General features: G+C 40.8%; 1 protein-coding gene across 1 annotated transcript in view; it reads right to left on the bottom strand.

The window, feature by feature from the left end:
• The window catches only part of LOC122809190 (myelin-associated glycoprotein-like), a gene marked incomplete in the record, with an annotated part of 1,534,034 nt that overhangs the window by 1,156,252 nt on the left and 358,051 nt on the right, over positions 1-19,731 (bottom strand). Inside the window, 1 exon segment of the mRNA XM_044080498.1 lies at positions 15,029-15,394. Coding sequence (XP_043936433.1) covers positions 15,029-15,394 — 366 coding nt within the window.

The following is a 19,731-nucleotide window of genomic DNA, read 5'->3' as shown; positions in this document are numbered from 1 at the left end:
CTCACCCCAACGTCTATGAATGACCTCAGTGTAATTACATATGGCACCTGCTAGGTCATGGATACTGTCATTTACAGAGGTGTTATGAGCCCTCTGTGCCCTTAGTCCCTGTCTGGTTTACCGCTCCATACGTGCCTGTGCCTCCATGACAGCCTGGAACATGCGTGTGGTTGTAAGAGTTGTGGCACATCTGCCAGGGGCATGATGACCAGCAGTGCTCTGATGAGAACCCCTGGGCATCTGCCTATGTGGTACCATTCCAGATATCTGGCTATGGTTGCTGTGTCCTGATGCATGTGCCATAGATACCACATTGTCCTGGCCACTGCCCACAGTACACTGTCCCTCTGCTAAGGGCATTGGTGATGATGGATGTACAGGCAGTATGACTGTGTGCATGGATGGGGTGGAGACTTGTGTACTGTCAGTTGGTGGCCCAACAACAGATCCTGACAAATCTGCCTGTGCCTCAACACACCTATCCTCATTATCACTATCTGTGTCAGTGACATCAGGTTCTCTGCTGCACTGAACCAGCCTCATCTCAGCACCTGTGAGAGGAAAACAGGAAACACACTTTAAGACCTGTACATGATGTCAGACCACATGCACACATGCACATGCACACATGCGCATGCACACATGCAAATATGCATGCACATGCACACATGCACATGCACACATGCACACACACAAATACACTCCTCTCTAAAGCAGACAGACACACACACACACACACACACACACACACACACACACACACACACACACACACACACACACACACCACCACCAGCAATTTCAGAACACACTCAATAGCAGTTGATGGTGGGGTACAGTATCACAAGCAAAACAGTCATATCACACATGTCAGCATGCAGGACATGTGTTGCTCAACAGCATGCAATGCAAGTGTAGACAGCCCTTGTTACTAACAGTATACATGGCTTTGATGCATGTGTTTTGTTGCTCGGTGATTGGCCTCCCCCTGGAACGCAATGCATACATGGACACAACATTGCTGTGCAAGTATTCAAAACTCTGTAATGTATGGTGCACCATCACTCACAGGTCTACATACCATGGCTGGATGTGTATCTGTGTGTCACATAGATATCCAATTCTGATTAGAGCCTCTGTGTCTTTAACAAATAATTGTGGACACAGTTTTAGCTCATGCATGATGTGTATACACACAAGATCAGTGGTGCATGTATAACTGATGGAATATCATTGGTCCACATACCCAATGTACAGTAGTTATGGTGAGTGTAGATCATATTGTGGACATGCCAGTGTCATCCATGACATGGCATGCTAAAACACAACTGCAAATGTAAACATCACACATACCCAATGTGTGTCATATGACCTAGCCACTCAATAGCATCACACAACATATATGTGTCAGTTGTGCAAATGGTGATTGGTATGCATATTGTTTACAGGTGTATATGTTTGCACACACACAACGTTGAGGTGTATAGCAATGAAAGCTATGTGTAGTACTGTGGTTACAATAACTGGATGGGTTGTAGTACCATAAGCCATCATCATGAAGCATCATGTGGTCACTCAAGGCTACAAATGTGTCCCAAACCAGCACCTATCATGCTGTACCAGAACTGCACTACCATGGCTACATTCACCATTTCACAACCAGTTGTTACATGGGTTTGTAAGGAGGCCAATAAGGAGCATTCCCTAACATGAATGTGTTGTGTGTTGCAGAGTGTTTCACTGCCCCATGATAGGCCTCTACCCCTCAGGTATATTATGTGTGCTGTGTGGATGATATTTGGGATACTGGAGTGTGACTTTACAGAGGGTTTGTGAATCCTTCATGTGTAGCATGTTAACATGTTCTGTGTATGACATAGTTGTATATGTTATGTGCATGCTGTGTATCAACTCTGCCTATCCAATGGTCACTACAGTGTAGTCACATTTGTTTGAGATGGTCTGTGTATTGCATGTGTTTGAGGCATCTAATCACATTAGTGAGATGTGCGTGGTCTCACAGCAAACATGCACAGCATGCATTATGGGTAGGTGTGTTACATGTGTACATGGCCTACACCTTAACTATGATATGCACTTTTTATTTGCAATAATAAATGTAGAACACACTCACCAGCATCTGTCCGCTGCCTTGCTGTCACACCAGAGGGACCTACATAGATATGAGACAGTTTGTCAGTGGTGACAACTGTGGCATTGCTACTGTGGGTTTGCAATCTTACAGTAGAACAGTTTACATTCACAGGCCTACAGATTATGTTCCAAATGATCAGTATTGCACAGCAACAGGCTCCACATCTTCTAACTACACAGTACACATCTCACATATGCATGATCGACCAACAGAGGTAACAGTAGTCTACAGATATGCCATGTTACATGCATGTTCCATGTGTTCTTGTTGGGTGGCTCCGAACTCAATCATGGTAAATGTCTGCTGCTGTTGTTGTTGGGCAGGTGCCACCAGGCTCAGGAGCAGCTCCTCCACTCTGGTGAGGGAGGGTAGATGTTAACCCCACCACCTGTTGCAAGCTGTTGTCTCCGTACATCAGAAGCACGCTGACGGACATGTCTAAGTAGATCACTGCAGTGGTGGCGTACCTGCTCCTATGTCCAGTTGTGCAGGCCTACCTCGTTAAGCCTCCAGACAACATCTTGCCACATTGCAGTATGCTCCTGCTGGTCTTGGCTGGTTCTGGAGAATAGTAGGCTGTAGTTCTGAATCATACAGCTGGTAAGAATCTCATCTTCAGCACTACTGTAGCTAGGATTTCTATGGTGTGCCATGATCCCTGGAAGACATAAAGAAAAGATATGCATAAGCAAGTCATATGGCACATTTAACATTATACAGTACAAATATCACTGCACTGCCATATATAGCAACCTATTAGCTGACTGAGATTAAACACTTTCACTACCACTTATCAGTGCTCACCCCACAACTGCTTGAAAGTGCCTGGCACGCTCTATATAATAAACCATGTTCTGCACAGCAACAAAATAAAATCACTATATAAGACTATATAAGAGTACCTGGCACACTGTATGCAACACAATGCACCACCTAGCCACAGCAGATATAGAACAAGCCACTGCATAAAGAAATATGTCATCCATCGCAATGTTTGTAAGGTCCAGTTACATTATTACCATTATACCACACAACTTGTTCATGGCAAACCGTGGCCAAAATATGTGCACAATTGTGAATATAGGTGCCATACTGCTGTAGTAAACTATAAATGTTGCTAGATACACAGTTAGATGTTGTAACACACATATGACAGAGGACATGTTACAGGCATACCCACACACACATCAGACATAATTACAAGACACAAAGGTATGGCAACCCAGATAAGCTTTTCGTGTGTACCATACAGTACTGTATGTCAGTACTTACAAAATCTGAAGCTTGAGGAATGTAATCTGTGATGACTACAGGGACCACACAAAACAGTGGTTCCAAGCAATGTGGACATACACCATACTTTGATGTTTAGGCCCAGAGCTTCAATTATTACTACAGTACATACATGATTTGGATTCAACATCAGTACCAGTCAATAAGAATACATGTAGTGCTTTAGCCTCCAATGACACACCCCAGTTAACACCAAGGGACTACACCAGACTGTATGCCATAGTGCTTTATCTGCCTAGCAACAGCATACACAGCTTTTGCTGGGATCAAAGCAAGGACCCATAATACCATGACAGAAACAGTTTCCCACTAAGCTATCCCACAAATACACATCTTTGACATATTCACCAACACATTGACCATCACACTCAGTCAGCTTTACATAGAATCTATTGCAACAAGTAGATGTGGATGTGTATGAGTATATATGACTCTCTCTCTCTGTAGATATATATATATATATATATATATATATATATAGATATATATAGATATATACATATATATATATATATATATATATATATATATATATATATATATATAGATACATATACACATCCATTGGTGTACATATACATATACATATAGACACATATACAGTCCACCTTTCATGGTGGGAATATCAATTGTACAAAGGATGTGAGGTATACAATAATGTAATAATATCGCACAGTCTTGTGAGAAATGCATTGAAAGTGTTCACAGCCCGGGTAGCTTTAGCAGGCCTCACTGGCTGCAACATTGCAAACTGAACAAAACACCCACAGTGTTTAACCACCACATGTTATATACCATCACTGTATGCTGTCTTGTTTGTCACACACTAAAACCTACATACAAATATGCACAAAACAACCTTCACCAACATATGTATGTCCACCCTTCACAAACAGTTGCAATATGTCCCTTGCTCTATGCACATATACAGATGTTAATATATATGACACATATATATATATCTCCATATGTGTGTGCCATACACACACACAAGGTCCACACTGTTGTAAGTCCCTGGACCTCACAGTTGAACTGTTGCACCTTGCTGCAACATGAACAGGTGTCACATGTGAACACACAGTAACATTAGAGGGGGCATATATAGCTCCAAATGCTAGATTAGCATACTAATCTGGTACAGCAGTTGCCAGTGCTAAGCTACACTTTAATATGACTATCATGCATGTGTTACTCTGTCACACCCATGTTTATATACATGTTTGGGCTAATCCACCAAGCAGCCATTAGCCACACTACGGTACAGAACACAGATAACATGGCTCAGATGTTTGACATTTAATGCTGAGCTACACATTTCACAGTTATGTCCCACTTCCCCCAGGTACACACTGAATTGTCCATGGCAGTAATTAAGCAGGACATCTGTGCATAGATATGTACTGCTGCCACATATGAATGGTTTACATTATGTAAAGTACTCTTCAGAAACATCTATTACATGCCAGTAAATACATATCTGTTACATACCTTTCCTTTGTATGAGTTGGTATTATTTCTTTTTCTTTTTCCTTTTACTTTTAACTGTCTCTCTCTCTGTCAGTCTCTGCAATAGAGTGAGTGAGTTTGTTGGCAACAATTACAGCCTGCTTTTATAGGTATTTGCACATGTGCATGTGATGGTCTCTGCACCAATTGTTGGCCACCATTTGCTAATTGCATGCAGCCTGCTGTTTGGTAATTGCAGTAATCACTATCATAGCAACCCAATGCTATAAATTGCTAACTTAAGTAGGCGTGGCCCTTTCTGCTTTCCAAGATGGGGATCATGCTTGTTTGCTGTGGACATTGTTGTTTAAGGAAGAAGGTTGGTATAGTTCTTATATATGAAGCCAGAGGGTGTAGCCAATGATTTAAATGTTGTACTCAGACATGAATGTTGCTGCTTCCAGTACACACTTGTCAGTGTAGAATTGTACTCACCCCTCAAAATGCTAACCCAAGATACATGGGAGTATGTACTTTCTTTTCTAATTGTACAATTAACTGCCATACAAAACTAGTTATTAAGATGTATTCCTTTGGCACATGAATTGTTTGTGAACTGCTATACTGCAAATATTAATTTATTCACTTCTGAACAGTTTGTGCTTTTTTAGTGTTGACATTAGCACAGGCTGCTCAAGAAATCTGGACAACTTTCAGTACTGAGTATGCCTACCTACATCCTTGGTAGACCCTGAACACACAGGTATATTCTACATTTGGGTAGGGGTGCAGTAATACAGAGAGCATTATGTATTATTGTGTGAATTTTATCTTGCTGGACTTAAAGGGTTGCTGTGTACCTGTTAGTTTATCAAGGCAAGCGGTCTGTCTGTGTAGCTCCCAACTGTGGACCTATCCACATGGTAGCCAGAGGTTAGCCTGTTATTCTTTGTCTGTGCACCACACCGGTCTTTTCAGCACTGGAACAATGACATTGTTACAGTTGGTTGCTACCAGTACATGGCTACATCCTTTGGTATTTCATTGTTGTACTTCTACATAAGGGTATGCTTCTGGTACTCCTTCCAAAGCTATTTGCACAGTGTGTAACAGCAGAAAAGCTGATATGCCTGTGTGTTTCTGCCTCTGCTAGGCTTCTCAAACACTTAGGTACATATTTGAACAGACTCAGGGAAAAGTAGGTAAAAGTGAGGTACACCTTTAAAATATTACTGCCATTAAGTTGAGACTTTGAGAGAACCAGCGCATATGGATTAATACACCTTTTCTGAAGTACAAGCAGTGTCTAACTCTTACTTATTGTCATTATTCATTAAGTGTAATTCACCACCTTTCTGGCCAACATCAGTACTTTTCAGAGGGATTCAGGGGGACACAGCTAAATTTGTTTCAAAATCAGGATCATCCCTGAAAAGTAGGCACAGTTGGGAGGTATGGCCTCTGCCCTAATCAGATATGTCAGTGTTTGTCCTGCTATGATACTGTGTGGGGGTTGAAAAGTGCTGCTGTAACATTATTTCCTGCTAGAATGGCTGCTTCTCTTATCACAGTCATGTAATGCAATTCCACAACAACTGCTGGTAAAGATCCACAGAACAAGTTGTGTGTTATTGCATTCCTATTTTTCTTTTACATTCAGTCACTCTGATGCATGATATATTTATTTCAGCACCAACTTGCTGTATATCTACCGTGGTTTAGTGGTACTTCATGCAGTATGGTGTGTACAAGGTCCCGGGTTCGAGACTGACAGAGGTGTTTTATTTTGCTGCTGAGCAGAGCAAGGGCTCTCACATACAGAGTGACTAAGGAACTTTTAAGCAGTTGTAAGTGGGTTTGCATGGGTTTGTGTGATGCTTAGCAATGCTTAGCTAAGCACACAGAAGCGCACACTCGCGCAAACCCGCTAACTACTGCTTAAAAGTGCTTACTTCCGCTAACCCCGCGCTCATTTCTTAGAAAGAAAAGACAATGGGGAGATAGGAAAGTGGTGAAAAAGGGGTACAGAAAGGGAAAGACAGTAGGGAAAACAGCTCGGGATGTGCAGGATGGGTGTAGGGAAGATCCATAGCTGCCCATTTCTTTAACAGCAACAGCTGTGCATATGCAATAAATTTGGAGGGAAGTATGAAACCTTCCACCCCTGAGAGAGGGGTGAGGACAACAAAGTATGTTGTACTGCCAATTAAATTACATTTTATGTGTCCGGCGGACATGTGTGCAAAATGGGCAGGTATGTATGGGGCATATTTTTTGGGGGGATTTTATTTTATATAACAGTACATGCAGAATAATTAGTAACCTGCCTGGTGGCGCAGCCATAAAGCCTATCTGCATAGGCTTGCTGGTTCGCAGTGCGGACACCAGCAGCTGTGAAGTAAATGAAGTAATACTGAGACATACCTATCCATAGTATAGACTAGAATAGCAATTCTTACATACTTAATTCCATGGCTAATTACTCAGTAGTGGGGCATTTTCCATCCCACGGGCATCCTGGATCCACTGGTCTAGTTGATCCTCCTTGCATCTCTTCAGGTCTGCGTGGTGGTGTTTGACCTGCTCACCAGTCCGAGAGACGCCTGTGGCACTGGTGAGTTCATGAGCTGGACGGTTCCAGACTTCCACTTTGTATTGGGTGCCCTGGTACTGGCCCCACAGGAGTCTATCCTCATGATTATGGACAAGGAGCCAAACCATTACTTTTGATTGCTCAATGCCCCAACGTTGCGCTCAAAATCAAGAGACCTCTCCAGCACTGGCCATGCTGCCTGCAGATGGGAGCTACAACCAGTTATGGCAAGTATTCCCACCTATGGAGCTTAAATATGCCTCATTTCCTGCACTTATTTGTGATTGGCCAGTTTTGAAAAAACTCAGCTGAAGGCACACCTGCTTAGCAATGGGTAAACTTCCATTGATATGTATGTGTGTGTTGAAAGTGCATGGTTGTGAAATGCTACCATGGCTTAGTGGTTCAGTACTATGATTATGGTGCACAGTATCCCAGGTTCGAGCTCTGTCATTGCTTTTTATTTTACTACTGGCCAGTTTGGCTAGGAGGTATGTGGCTGTGTTTAGCCGACTTGGCTCAACTTTGCCTGACATTGCTCTACTTTGCTCTACGGTGCTCTACGTTGCTCAACGTTGCCCGACATTGTGCTGGTTAGCGTGATGTGCAGCTCCGTGCAAAGCTATTGCATTAGTTAACGCAGTGCTCAGCTACGAGCAATTACATTTAAATATGCTTAATACTGGTAAACTTTGCTTAGTAGTGATTCACATTGCTTAAGATATGTTACTCATGCATCCATCAGTATCCATAACCATTTCACCTTCATATATATATATATATATATATATATATATATATATATATATATATATATATATATATATATATATAAATATATAAAATCTGTTCACTACTACATAGGCCATTTCAATGCGTTTTACAAAAATTTAAATAATAAATGTCAGGAATTATTTTTATATACAGATTTCCAACAGAAAATATAGGGGGGAGTGGTGGGACTCGAACCGGGAATGCCTTCTCCTTGTGCGAAATCCCTACCACTATGCTATCGCGATTTTGCTTAATTTGCATATAAGTTTCTTATTATCCTCTTCGGTGTCTAAACTGCTAACTGTAGCTAAGCAATGGGCAAACCCATGCAAACACGTGCAAATACGGGCAGCTATATCGGAAATAATAAAAAAAAAAATAAATGTTTACATTTTTAATTGTACAGGGGTTAGAATGTGGGAGAGTGTAGTGTTGGGTATGTACACATTTGAGCGGACTCGCTCATGTAAGTAGACATTTCCTGAGTGTCAGACTTGCAGGGACATGGATTTTTGGACTGCTCGGCAGTCCGACACGCCCCCTTCACTCATGCACGTTCCGTGTTAGCCTTAGAGTTGAGGCAGCGCGTCCTCATTAATATGCAGGGCATGCTGCCATCTTACTCTTAGGCTGGCTCTTCCGTGTAAGACTGGTAGAAATTTAATAAATTATTTGAGTGAAAAGTCTCTGGTTTCAGATTTTCACAAGTTTATGTTATTCTTTTTTTGGGAAGCTGTTGAGGTACCTATGTTTCATAGCCCACTCAGTTATATTATGGAGTACTATGAGGAGGCAGTATAAGTGGACAGTTCTAACAAAGCTATGCAGACTCTTGTTTATGGCTAAGGAATTTGACAGAGGGTAGGTAGACAAGTGATGAGAAAAGTGAAAAAGCTTGACTCTTGAAATGGTATTTTTAGGTATGTTTTATGTGAATAATTTTTAGTGCTGAGGAGTTGCGATGAAAGATACAAGGGCATGATGCTCACATTTGGATGACAAGGCCAAAATGAGTCACCAGATAAGGCTTCATGAGTTGATGTTTGAGACCACCCAATTGGAGCTCTAATTTTAATCTTAACATTTGGGAATTGTGGACAGATAGTAAATATAGTTTGTAAATTACAAATAGTGTATGGATCTGTCTCTCTCATGTCTATAGCACTGAGAAAGTAGACACATAGGTGAAAGATCGTTGTGACAAATAGGGCCAGGAAGTGATTATTTCTATTGTTATTAAAAATGAAAACTCTCACTGGTCGTGAAAGTATAAGTGGGGGAATATTCCAGTTCTCTTTTGTTTCTCCAGGTATGACCTCCTGGTTCGATTATGAAAAAAATATTGGATGGTAAAACTATGAATAGAAACTCTGACAACATCCTCTTATTTAAAGCATGTCAAGAACTTGATAATTACAGGAAAGGGGGGAAGAAGAAAGTAAAGAAAGGGGATGGTACGAGAGGAAAATCTTATCAATAGTGACCTTTTGCTGGAAGTAAACTGGCTCTGTTACAAGGTTACATAATATTCAGTCCTTCTTTGTCTAACTTGTTAATAAAGAGATGTAGGATGACTTAAGTTCCAGTCATAGAAGTCTGGGAACATTATCATGATTTGTTATTGGTAGTTACACACATACAAGCCCCAGTGATATAGATAGCTAGTGTCGGACCAGAGAGAAGTTGAGTTCATACTCTCCAGTTAGTTATATTTACTACTTGTTTGACTACCTCCACTAAAGAGATGAGCAGGTTTATAAGGGCAGGTCTTGAAGGAGTTGAAGTGCAGGAAATAAAACTGTGAAAGGCAATATTTATAATGAAGAATGAAAGGGAGGGGAATAGTTCATGTATACAGACACTGACATCTGGAGTAAGGATATAAATTATGGAAACTGTATTGGTTATATTGTTTGCTTCTACCAATGATGACAGCAGAGATAATTCTGTTAAGGAAGAGGTAAAGGGATTGAAGTATCTACATAAGGGGTGTGTGTGTATGTGCCTGAGTGTGCATGTCCATGTGTCCGTGTGCGTGTGTGAGAGAGAGTTAGAGAAACACTACTACATTTGAATACAGAATTTGAATTCCACATCAAATACATTTTTTCCAGTTTAAGTGAAATTCATCCTCCATTTTATCATGAGTGACCATAATGGAACCCAGTCCCAGTGCATCCAATATTCGCAATGGGCAGACTATCAAGTTAGATCATGCATTACTATTCTATATATCACAATGAAGGCAGAATCATGGGCCATAATAGCCAAGATACTGTAGAAAATACATTGCACAAAGTGAGTCATATGGTGTACTGAATATGATGTTATGACATTTAATATATGGGAAATGTATATGGATGAAATGTGCGCCATTATGCAGTGCAGCACAGGAGTTGTAAAATACAGGTGAAGTAATGAGATGAAGAAAGAAAGAAAGTCATGTTGCTAGAAGGAAGGACAAAATGTATTCAGTTCAGCCACATAAACACTATGGTGTACCCAATCCATACATTGTAAACATAATGATATATATATATATATATATATATATATATATATATAAATATATATATATATGTATGTATATATATATATATATATATATATATATATATATATATATATAATAGAACAAAGGACTTTAATAACAAGGCTAGTACTATAGATTGGGTACTTATCAATAACTTCCCCCATCTCTATTCAACAGGCACTCTACCAGATGATCTAAGTGACCATAGCCTGACATATATACTCAGACACAAGTTCAACTACCATCTGCAACCCATATATAGAACTATAAGAAGCAACAGAAGCTTTGCAACTCTAAAATTTAACAGTGAACTAAAGGCATGCAACTGGACTGCACTACAATGGCTCCCACTAGATGAAGCAGTCTCCTACTTCAATGACAAATTCCTCACCATCCTCAACCTCCATGCTCCTAGTAGGACTAGTAGAACCAAGGTCAATACTGCACCTTGGCTCACCAAAGAAACCAGGGACAAAATGATATCAAGAAATAAAGCATGGGCCACCTACCGCACAACTAAAACCCAACCCGACCAACTCCTATTTAGGCAACTAAGAAATGAGGCAAAAAAATCCATAACAGAAGATAAAAAGAACTACTACCACCACTTACAACAAGCACACAAAACTAAACCCCAGAAATTCTGGGCAGGAATTAACAGACTACTCCATCCAGGACAAACAACCACCCCAAACCCAAATGGTACCAATCAAAAAACTCCAGAACACACGGCAAACTCCTTTAACTCCTTCTTCACAGAAACCATCCAAAATTTAGCTAACCAACTCAAACCCACAGGACTTAATCCTAACAAAGAAATGTCCAGCACAATAGCCCCCTTCAAACTCCAATCCGTCCCCACCAAACTCATTAAGACCCTACTTAGTAAACTAAGACCAACCACCCTGGCTGCAGACCTCCTACCAGCTAACTACTTACAACAGGCTGCAGAAGCAATCGCATACCCTATTTCTGTCCTTATCAACCGTACCATATCAGAAGCCGTTATCCCCAGCATATGGAAAATCTCACATGTAATACCACTACACAAGGGGGGCAGTTCTACCGAACTGTCCCACTACAGGCCCATAGCTATTCTGTCCCCACTACCTAAAATCATGGAAAAGTGTGTTCATATTCAACTCATGAAATATCTCACACAGAACAAACTATTATCTAATTCACAACATGGCTTTAGACCCAATCACAGCACCACAACAGCTCTCCTCTCCTTCTCTGATGCCATCAACCACAATCGTAACAATAACAATCTGTCCTCTGCCCTCTTCTTTGACCTTTCCAAGGCCTTTGACATGGTAGATCACAAAATGTTAGTGAAAAGTTTGGAAGCCCAAAACTTAAACAAGCAAGCCCTCCAATGGTTTGAGTCTTACCTACAAGACAGACAACAGGAAGTACTGTGGAAGGGCAAACTCTCCTCTCACCTCCCCATCAAACTTGGAGTTCCTCAGGGATCAATACTAGGTCCCCTTCTTTTTTCCATCTTTATAAATGAACTTAGTGCAGTCATACCAGAGGCTACCTGCATTCAATATGCAGATGACTCAACCTTGATCTGCTCTGCCTCCTCCCCAACAAAACTTTTCACATTAACCCAAAACACCTTCAACAAGGTTGAAAATTGGCTATTAAACCAAAAACTAATGCTAAACCCCAACAAAACTAAGTTACTTCTCTTCACCCCAACAAATAGAACCAAACCACCCTCATTCAACATAACAGCTAATAATGGCATCATCATCTCCCCAGTAACCCAAACCAAACTATTGGGTGTCATGATCGATGACAACCTTAGGTTTGATGTACATATCAACCAAACCATAAAACTATCAATAAGAAATTTGGCAGCCTCTATAGGATCAGATCATTCCTAACCCGCCAGCAAGAACTGCTATTGCCAGATCGCATCTCTTATCAACCCTTCTCGCCTCCTCTCTTCTCCCACCTGAGTAAAACTGACCTCAAAAAATTGTCAACTTCCTATAACCACATAGCTAGATTTGCTACTGGCACACCCTACCGGACCCACCACTGCCAGAACCTGAAACTCTTAGGCTGGCTGGAACTACAACAACTCCTCCAACTCAACCAGCTCATAGTAGCCCATAAAATTCTCCACCACCCAGACATTACTCCAGCCCTTAGTAACATAATCCGCCCTTATAGTAACAATCGGACACTCCGCTCATCCACCAAACTATTAGTACTTATGACCAAATCAAACCACACTGCAGGTGACTGCCTCTTTGCCAACCCTGTCGGTAAATATTGGAACTCACTACCTGATAACATTACCCAAGAATCTTCACCAACGATATTTAAACATAAACTAAAAGCCACCTTAAGTCACACTGGCTATGCCCCTGCACCAACCCGGACTAGTACCCCTGACTCTCCTCGACCGTACTACCCTACCAGTCCACCCAATCATATTGATCAATCATACAAACTAATCTAGGTCTGATTGCCTTAATAAATTTCCTAAACCATACGTAACTAAGGAACTCTCTCCTATTTCTACCACTTATTGTATGTCTCCTATGGATTGCCTTATGGATGGATACATTCTGCTTTGTCTGGTATTACCATGTATGTCCTGTAATTGAAATCATTGTGCTATCTACTTTTTCTTTGTACTCACTTTTACTTAATGTTATTTACCCAATATGTGTAATACTTCTAAATTGTTGTATGTCTGGAGCTTTTCTCCCCAGGATATGTGTAATACTTCTAAATTGTTGTATGTCTGGAGCTTTTCTCCCCGGGACTCCGCTGAAAACGGATATGTATCCAGTCGGACCATCCCGGTCAACAAATGTAAAATAAAATAAAATAAATAAATAAATAAAATAAATAAATAGATTTCATTATGTTTACAATGTATGGATTGGGTACACCATATATATATACACACACACACACACACTCACACACACACACACACACACACACACACACACACACACACACACCCACACACACACACACACACTCACAGTGGCATGTACTTAAGAAACGACTTTAGATGCCTAAAGGGAAGGTGATCTTAACAGGAATTTTTTGCCAAATGTTATATCATCTGTCAGATCAGTCTCAGTCCATGGATACCTGCCTGAGTTACTTATGCTATTACAGCTGGGATTACAATAGAATATCTGGGTACTTTGCATGATAGTGTGGCTAACTGTGCAGAGGTGCAGTTTTAAGTAGTTTCACCTTTATGTCTAAATGTCATCTTTGAATCAGGATATAGTTTATTCATGAAATTTTAGTCATGCCTTTTGAACACCATCTGCTACTGTAGTGCTCAGTAATTACTTTGCATGTCTTAATGCAGATTTCTCTCTCTGAGCTCTAAATGACCCCCTTTTCACTGCATTACCTTGAACACCAGGCTTGAACCATTCACAACAGCTTTATGAATCTGGTCCTATGATACTGTATACAATCTGAATATTAACAAGTACATCATACCGTTACAAGAACAATGTATTATTTCTTAGCTTTTCACTGAACATCTCTGTATTAAAAAATGCACAGAGTTTAATATTATACAGTATAAAAAACAAATATTTATCAACATTTCAAGCTTTTATTTATTGATTTATGAAGTGAATGATCAATGCCCAGTTATTTTGTTTATTGAAATTTTAAGAGCTTCATATTTGTCTTCTGAAGTATGGCATCACCCATATGTCCCTACCTTACTGATATTCATCATTTGAGGCTACAACTGAATAACTCACCAGCAGGATTTGGTAACCCTTCTTTAGCTAACAAAATTGAGAGGACAAGGGAGCCCCCAGAGCTACCTGAAGGGTAAAGTATGTTGACCTACATTACGACCCTAGCCCCTATGTGCTAGCATCACTTATATAGGCCTCCCCATACAACGGAACATGTTTTGGAGGCATCCCCACCCAACACCCAGGTGTGGTGCTATCATTTCACCAACTGTTATAATTAGTCCCAGCTGCAGTTTTGCACCCTTTTTCCACCTGTCATAGAAATTGGAAAACCTTCCCATCACTCCATCCCCCACCCTCTCCTTGAAGGGAAAGGAACAGGTTAACCTTGAAAATATCCCAACAGGCATCCAAGATGCTAATCAAAGTTGGAATGCCTCAGTTGGAGTCATAATTCTATGCCTGTTTGCCATTAGAGTTGACTATTCCAAGATTTTAATGGTTAAAAATGTAATACAATTTCTTACCTGTTAGTTTAACATTTACAGTCCTTTCATAAAAATTATACTTAACAGTCCCTGGGTCTATCCAGACATAATAATCCATCTCATCCTCTTCTTTGATTCCATCTATCACCAAGGAGCACTCCTTTTCCCCAGGGTTTCCATATGGGTATGTACGGCCTTTAAAATAGTCAATCACATTTTTTGGATGATTCCTGTGGTATACAGTTGGATATCCAGCTTTTCTGTAGTAGTACCATGCAATATCAAATTCATTATCTCCTCTACGTCTTCCTGGATAAGTAAATGTACAAGGAATCACAACACAGTGACCCCTCAGGGCTGTCACTGAACGTGGATACCATGCAGACCACTCTTCACAAAGGAATCCTGAAAGAGACAATGCAAACCATAACTCTCTTTCATATAGCTAAGTTTTCTGTTATATAATGAAATCTGACAATAAACTGTAAAATATTCTACTCCACTGATGTAGTTCTAAAATAAAAAAAAAAACATATCCAAGGCAAGATGCCATGTGCAACAGATGGGTAAAGTCTTTGTTGCGTCCCGGATTATCCATATTTCAGTAGCTGAGCTGGTACTGGAGGTAGCTGCACATGGGAAGATGGGACTGAGTGCTGAACCTCAGCTCATCCATCCGGGAAAGGGAAGTATGCTTGGAATATTGTCATACCATTGTTGATTGCCTGATGAGTTCCATGCTAAAAGCAGTACACCACTTGATTAGAAGGTTGCATATGCATGGAATCAAGCATCCATTTCCAACAATTATGGAGCTCACATGGCTGCCATGGGGTGGTGATGGATAAAGCATACTGCCTAGGAGTAATATAATATTACCACCAACCATTAGCATTTGTTGGATTGAGCCCAAGGTAAGCAAAGGCAGGTCTGGCATTCCTGCTGAATAAGGAGAGGAGCTGGCATCAGATAAAAGTCAGTCTGGTGAGAGAAAAATAATCATATTGAAGACATATAATACTTACATATGTTAAAATAATGCATCATTTTGAAGCATTACAGTTGTAAGCAATCAAATGTTTAATTAAAAATGAAAACATTTATTTATTTATTTATTTATTTACTTGTTTATTTATTTGCAGTTTGTTAACCAGGAAAGTCCATTGGGCCAAGATGAGCCTTTTTTCAATGGAGGCCCAGGGAGAAAAGCTCCACGTACATTCATACAAAACAAAAATCAACAGGAATTAATACAGAATTAATACAAAGTTTTACAAAAGCAAAATCAACAGAAGTTAATAAAAAATATTACATAACTTAAAAATTGATAAAAACATGATGTAGTGATAGTAGTAGTAAAAGGATTTATGTAGTGTGCCATAATAATAGATTCTGAACCAACATGATATGATAAGCAGTCTGTTTTGTGTGGAATGCAAGTGCCTACACTATCTAAGATATAAAAGGGAGTAAGTAATTGTAAGAGAAAGATGAAGAAGGCAAAAAGAGCTTGGCTAGTGTTAGGTAGAATTTTGAGAGAAAAAGGTTGAAGGAAGTCTGAGAATATGTGACAATTTGTTGTTTGTTACGATGAACAATTTGTAGTGTTGTTCTTATTTTTTAATTTTTTTAATTCTTAAGTTTTTAATATTGGTATTTAATTTTTTGAAGTACTGATTATGTGATTAAGTGCAGGAATAATGCAGGAGCTGCTGCATGCAATATGTCCACTGAGCGATTCAGTATAGAGCTCCTGGGATGTGCACGAGCGCTCCTACACTATTCCTGCATGAACACCACTGCCTCATGCTAATTAATTCATTTTCTGGAAAAAAAAAACATGTAAATGAGGTGAATTAGTGATTCAGCAAGCAGGCAGGTGTTCATGCAGGAATAGTGTAACCTGCAGAAATGCATTCAGTTACTAGCTGAATACATTTCTACAAATAACAAAAAGGAGGCATGACAGCCTCAAATAAAGCATGTATTCCATTTATAAGGCATACAAATGCCCAAATATATGGTCATTGGCACGAAATTTATTTTTAATTTTCTAAAATAAAACTTTTTTTGGCCGATCTCAGCCGTTTAAGCATAGGCAACGGCGTGCAAATGTGATCGTGCCAAAAATAAAAAAAAGGGGGAAAATCAATTTTGAGAAAAATCTGCATTTTGCCATTATACTCAATGGCATACAGAATGAAAACAATACCAGGGAATAGTGGTTGCTTAGGGGAAAGGCCCAGTCTAAGTCTGTTAACTATGGAGTAAGGCAGTGGTGTATGCAAATGAGGGGATTTATACTAAATTACAAATTTCTTCTAAGTGTCAGACTGCACCTAACCATGTAGGTGCTCTAACACTACTGTATAGACAGGAGGAGCAGCTAAAATGAAAAGGGGGTGTGTCATGCTTGCTGTAAGCATATTGGAGCTCAGTGGCCCGTGTTTGCCCTTAGCTAAGCAAAGCTAAGGAATGAGGTATGTCTGAAGCTGTATTTTCTTATTCCATAAAATGCAGAGCATATCTGCATCCAGGGAGGGCCAGTTCTGCTTAAAACTGTTTACTTTAGCTAAACTTGTGTGTGCAGCATGCACCAGGCCAAAAACAAAACATACAAACAAAAAAAAAACACAGGGGTTAGCAGCACTGTTAACATTTGAGCACTGGGAATGCACGGCAAGGATCAGGGCTTAAAAGGGGAGGAAATGGGAAGGGGAAACAGCAGAAGGAAGGCAATCAAAGAGAACTACCATAGCTGGCAGGTGGAATGTATCAGAATCAGCCAATTACACAGCCATCAGCCCAGCACACTTCTATAAACTATGCAACCACTTTTCAGTCTGGTTTCTCCAACAAACACTACACTACTGATGTACACATTTGTACAAAAGTAACAAAACATGTTAGGGGCTACTGTTGCTTTGATTTATCAGTATGTGTTAGAGACTGAGGGTGGTGAGGAGAATAATGCTGACACCAACTCAGACCGAGGAGGAGAGTGTTCAGACCAAGGCTAACCTACTAGGGGCTGCATGATCTGGAGATAGTAGAGCACTACATGGTGGACAGAGACATACTTCAGCAACTTGTTGAGCTGTGCTGGCCTCACCTCAGACTGAGAACCAACAGAGAGCAACCCATGCCATTGGATGCCAAGGTATATGTAGCCTTAAGAATACTAGCTACAGGTACTTTCCAAAGGTCAACTGGAGATACCATGGAGGTCTCACAGGCATCTGTGTCCATGATACTCCATCAGTTCCTGGATGCCATGCAACTGCATGCCACTGAGCACATTTACTTCCTCAGCACCTGTGAGGAGAGGACCAGCAATATGCATCTTTTTCACCATGTAGCAAAATATCCAGAGGTACTGGGTGCCATAGACTACACGCACATCCACATCAAAGCACCACCTGGTGATCAGGGTACGTTCTACCTAAAGTCCAAGGGGTTCCACTCCATCAACTGCCAGGTCATGTGTGATGCCCAGGGCATTATCTTGAATGTGTGTGCTGGCAGCCCTGGAAGCTATCACAACTCCCACATCTGGCATTTGTCACAGCTGTACTGGACGTTTACCAGTGGGGACATCCTATATGGCCATCTGGTGGGGGATGCTGGCTATGCACTGGAGCCGTGGATGATGACACCCATCAGAAATGCACACACACCCACACACAAATGCCATAATGAGGCACACGCACAAACTGGGATCATTATAGAGTGTGTGTTTGGGATGCTCAAGTCATGGTTCTGCTGCCTTGACATATCCGTTGGAGTATTGCAGCACTCTCCAGTCACATGTGCACACATGTTCATAGTATGTGCCATGCTACATAATATGATCCTGCGGAAACAGCTGTGGCAGGAACAAAATGGGCAAGGGCCACACAGCCCCCCACCATTGCCAACTTCTCCACAGGCATAGAGGGACTCGGTGGAGGAACATCCTGTGCCTGCCCCTGTAGGCAGATGGAGGTGTGCCCAGTATGCCCTGTCCTTGGCAAAGAGGAAACGCATAGCACATACACTGAGACTGCAGGATCCAGAGGACTGATCTCTCTCTCTGACTCACACACAAAGTAAAATGAATGCCAAACAACACACCACCTATACCCTACCATGTATAGGCAGTATACCGTGTGCATCCGACATAGTCAGCCCTCAAGCACCATCCTCACAACAACCTCAGGTACAAAGTAAGTCAATCTCCTTAACAAAATTAGTGAATAGTGTGAAATGTTCTGATAGTATATCTATGGTACTGATTTCAACATGCAAGGGAATGGGGTGGCTTACTGGGATGGCAGCAGACAACTGACAGCACTGTGAGACAGCAGGAAGTGTATTCCCAGTACTGGCCTACCCACACCATGCAGTACTACCCTAGTTGACAAATATCACTGCATTATATGTGGTGAGCCAAATAACTGGGGGGTCATAAATCACATGCATGGATGTCAAAGTGTGGCTCCCATACCCACACCCAGCCTCACCAAGCAGATAAGCTGTAGAAAACAATATAGAAATGCCTGGCAAAAGCACCCACATGTTGGAAGCCATGAAATCCCCACCTACAGACTTTTACTCAATGATATCACAGCAGGTCTGGCAGTGGCAGTATGGCTTTGAAAGGTAAGAAGTCTGAAACTATAAATGTCTATACCAGAAGAATCTGACCTGTGGTCAATACTGTTATGCCTGTAGTCTGAAATATATGGCACACCACTATGCTA

The sequence above is a fragment of the Protopterus annectens genome, chromosome 8.part0, assembly GCF_019279795.1.
Source record: "Protopterus annectens isolate FY-2018-M chromosome 8.part0, PAN1.0, whole genome shotgun sequence".
In the NCBI taxonomy this organism is placed as follows: Eukaryota; Metazoa; Chordata; order Ceratodontiformes; family Protopteridae; genus Protopterus; species Protopterus annectens.
The sequence above is the reverse complement of the archived record's forward strand: the minus strand, read 5'-3'. Positions and strand labels throughout refer to the sequence as shown.